The following is a 1,217-nucleotide window of genomic DNA, read 5'->3' on the forward strand; positions in this document are numbered from 1 at the left end:
TTGAGTATGCTATACGTATACATAATAATTACAATTTTATAACAATATAAATGTCACATAACAACTATTCCAGATAATAAATATACAGAAATAAAATGAATTTATTATATATTTATTAATAATAAAATGTAACTATAATATATAAAATACAGGTGTCTTTTAACGTATTTTGTATGCATATAGAATATGTATTTTTATATCTATGTACAAGTAATGTTAAAACAACAGCACTACCTCTAGGATGTTTTTCATGAGCTGTCAGAGGAATGTGTGAGGAGAGTCCTTGGGCTCGCTGACGTGCGCTGTTGCCCCGTGTCCCTCTGCAGGCCCACCGAGCCAGCCTGGCGCGCTGCAGCTGTGACGTGAACCCCTCCTGTGCCCTGTGTGGCACCCGCAGCTCCACCACTCTGGAGATCCAGTACGATGCCCCTCTGCTGGAGCGCCTCTCCCAGCTGGACTCCTGCATCCATCCTGTCCTGTCATTCCCGGATGGTGAGTGCAGCCCCCGCGGGTCCCGCTGGGTCCTGGCTGGTTACAGGGGATGCTTGGAGGTGCCCCGGGCTTCCAGGGGAGGTGCAGATCTGCTTGGGTACAGCCAAACTTGTCCATCTGCAGGTGTTTTTGGGATTAGAGCATTGACTGGAGCAGGACGGTCTGGGAAAGTGTTATACCTGGGCTCTGCTGTGTTTTGGGAATCTCGACCTGGAGCCTCACTCACAATGGGGAAGCCAAGCAGTGCCTGGGAGTCCTTCCTGGGACCTGGCTCTGGGGTCTTTGGGGTTCTAAACCACTTGAGAAATATTTGCTTCCATGAGTTTGTCCATCTGTATAAAATGATTTGTGGATTGGTTTGTCACAGGAAATCCTTTTGACCTTGTGAGGAATTGTAAACGATCTTCCATGGTTCAGTAGGCACAGCAAGAAGGGATGTTCCCGTTAGGACACTCAATTTCCTGTGTTACAGCTTCAGGGTTAATCATCATTAAGAGGAATAATTAACCAACCCTGACTGTGGGGTATTCACAGATTTCGTGTGTAGGGACTTTTCCCAAGGGAAAAGTAATTTCCAGAATCTTCTTGAACTGGTACTTTTGTCGGGAGAGTTGGGCAGTGCATGGATTGTAGTGGTTCCTTCCCTTGGTGGGAGTTTGTGGCTGCCTGAGGTGTAAAATTATGGCTGCCCCATCCCTGGAAGTGTCCAAGGCCAGGCTGGACAG

General features: G+C 46.9%; 1 protein-coding gene across 3 annotated transcripts in view; it reads left to right on the top strand.

Moving 5' to 3' along the window:
- KANSL1 (KAT8 regulatory NSL complex subunit 1) overlaps nucleotides 1-1,217 on the top strand; it is a 62,193-nt gene that overhangs the window by 53,555 nt on the left and 7,421 nt on the right. For all 3 annotated transcript variants that reach the window (XM_008638495.2, XM_017740530.1, XM_017740531.1), the window contains exon 6: nucleotides 327-492. In XM_008638495.2, the coding sequence (XP_008636717.2) occupies nucleotides 327-492 (166 nt within the window). The remainder of the gene's footprint in view (nucleotides 1-326; nucleotides 493-1,217) is intronic.

This window comes from Corvus brachyrhynchos, unplaced genomic scaffold, assembly GCF_000691975.1.
Source record: "Corvus brachyrhynchos isolate BGI_N302 unplaced genomic scaffold, ASM69197v1 scaffold47, whole genome shotgun sequence".
In the NCBI taxonomy this organism is placed as follows: domain Eukaryota; kingdom Metazoa; phylum Chordata; class Aves; order Passeriformes; family Corvidae; genus Corvus; species Corvus brachyrhynchos.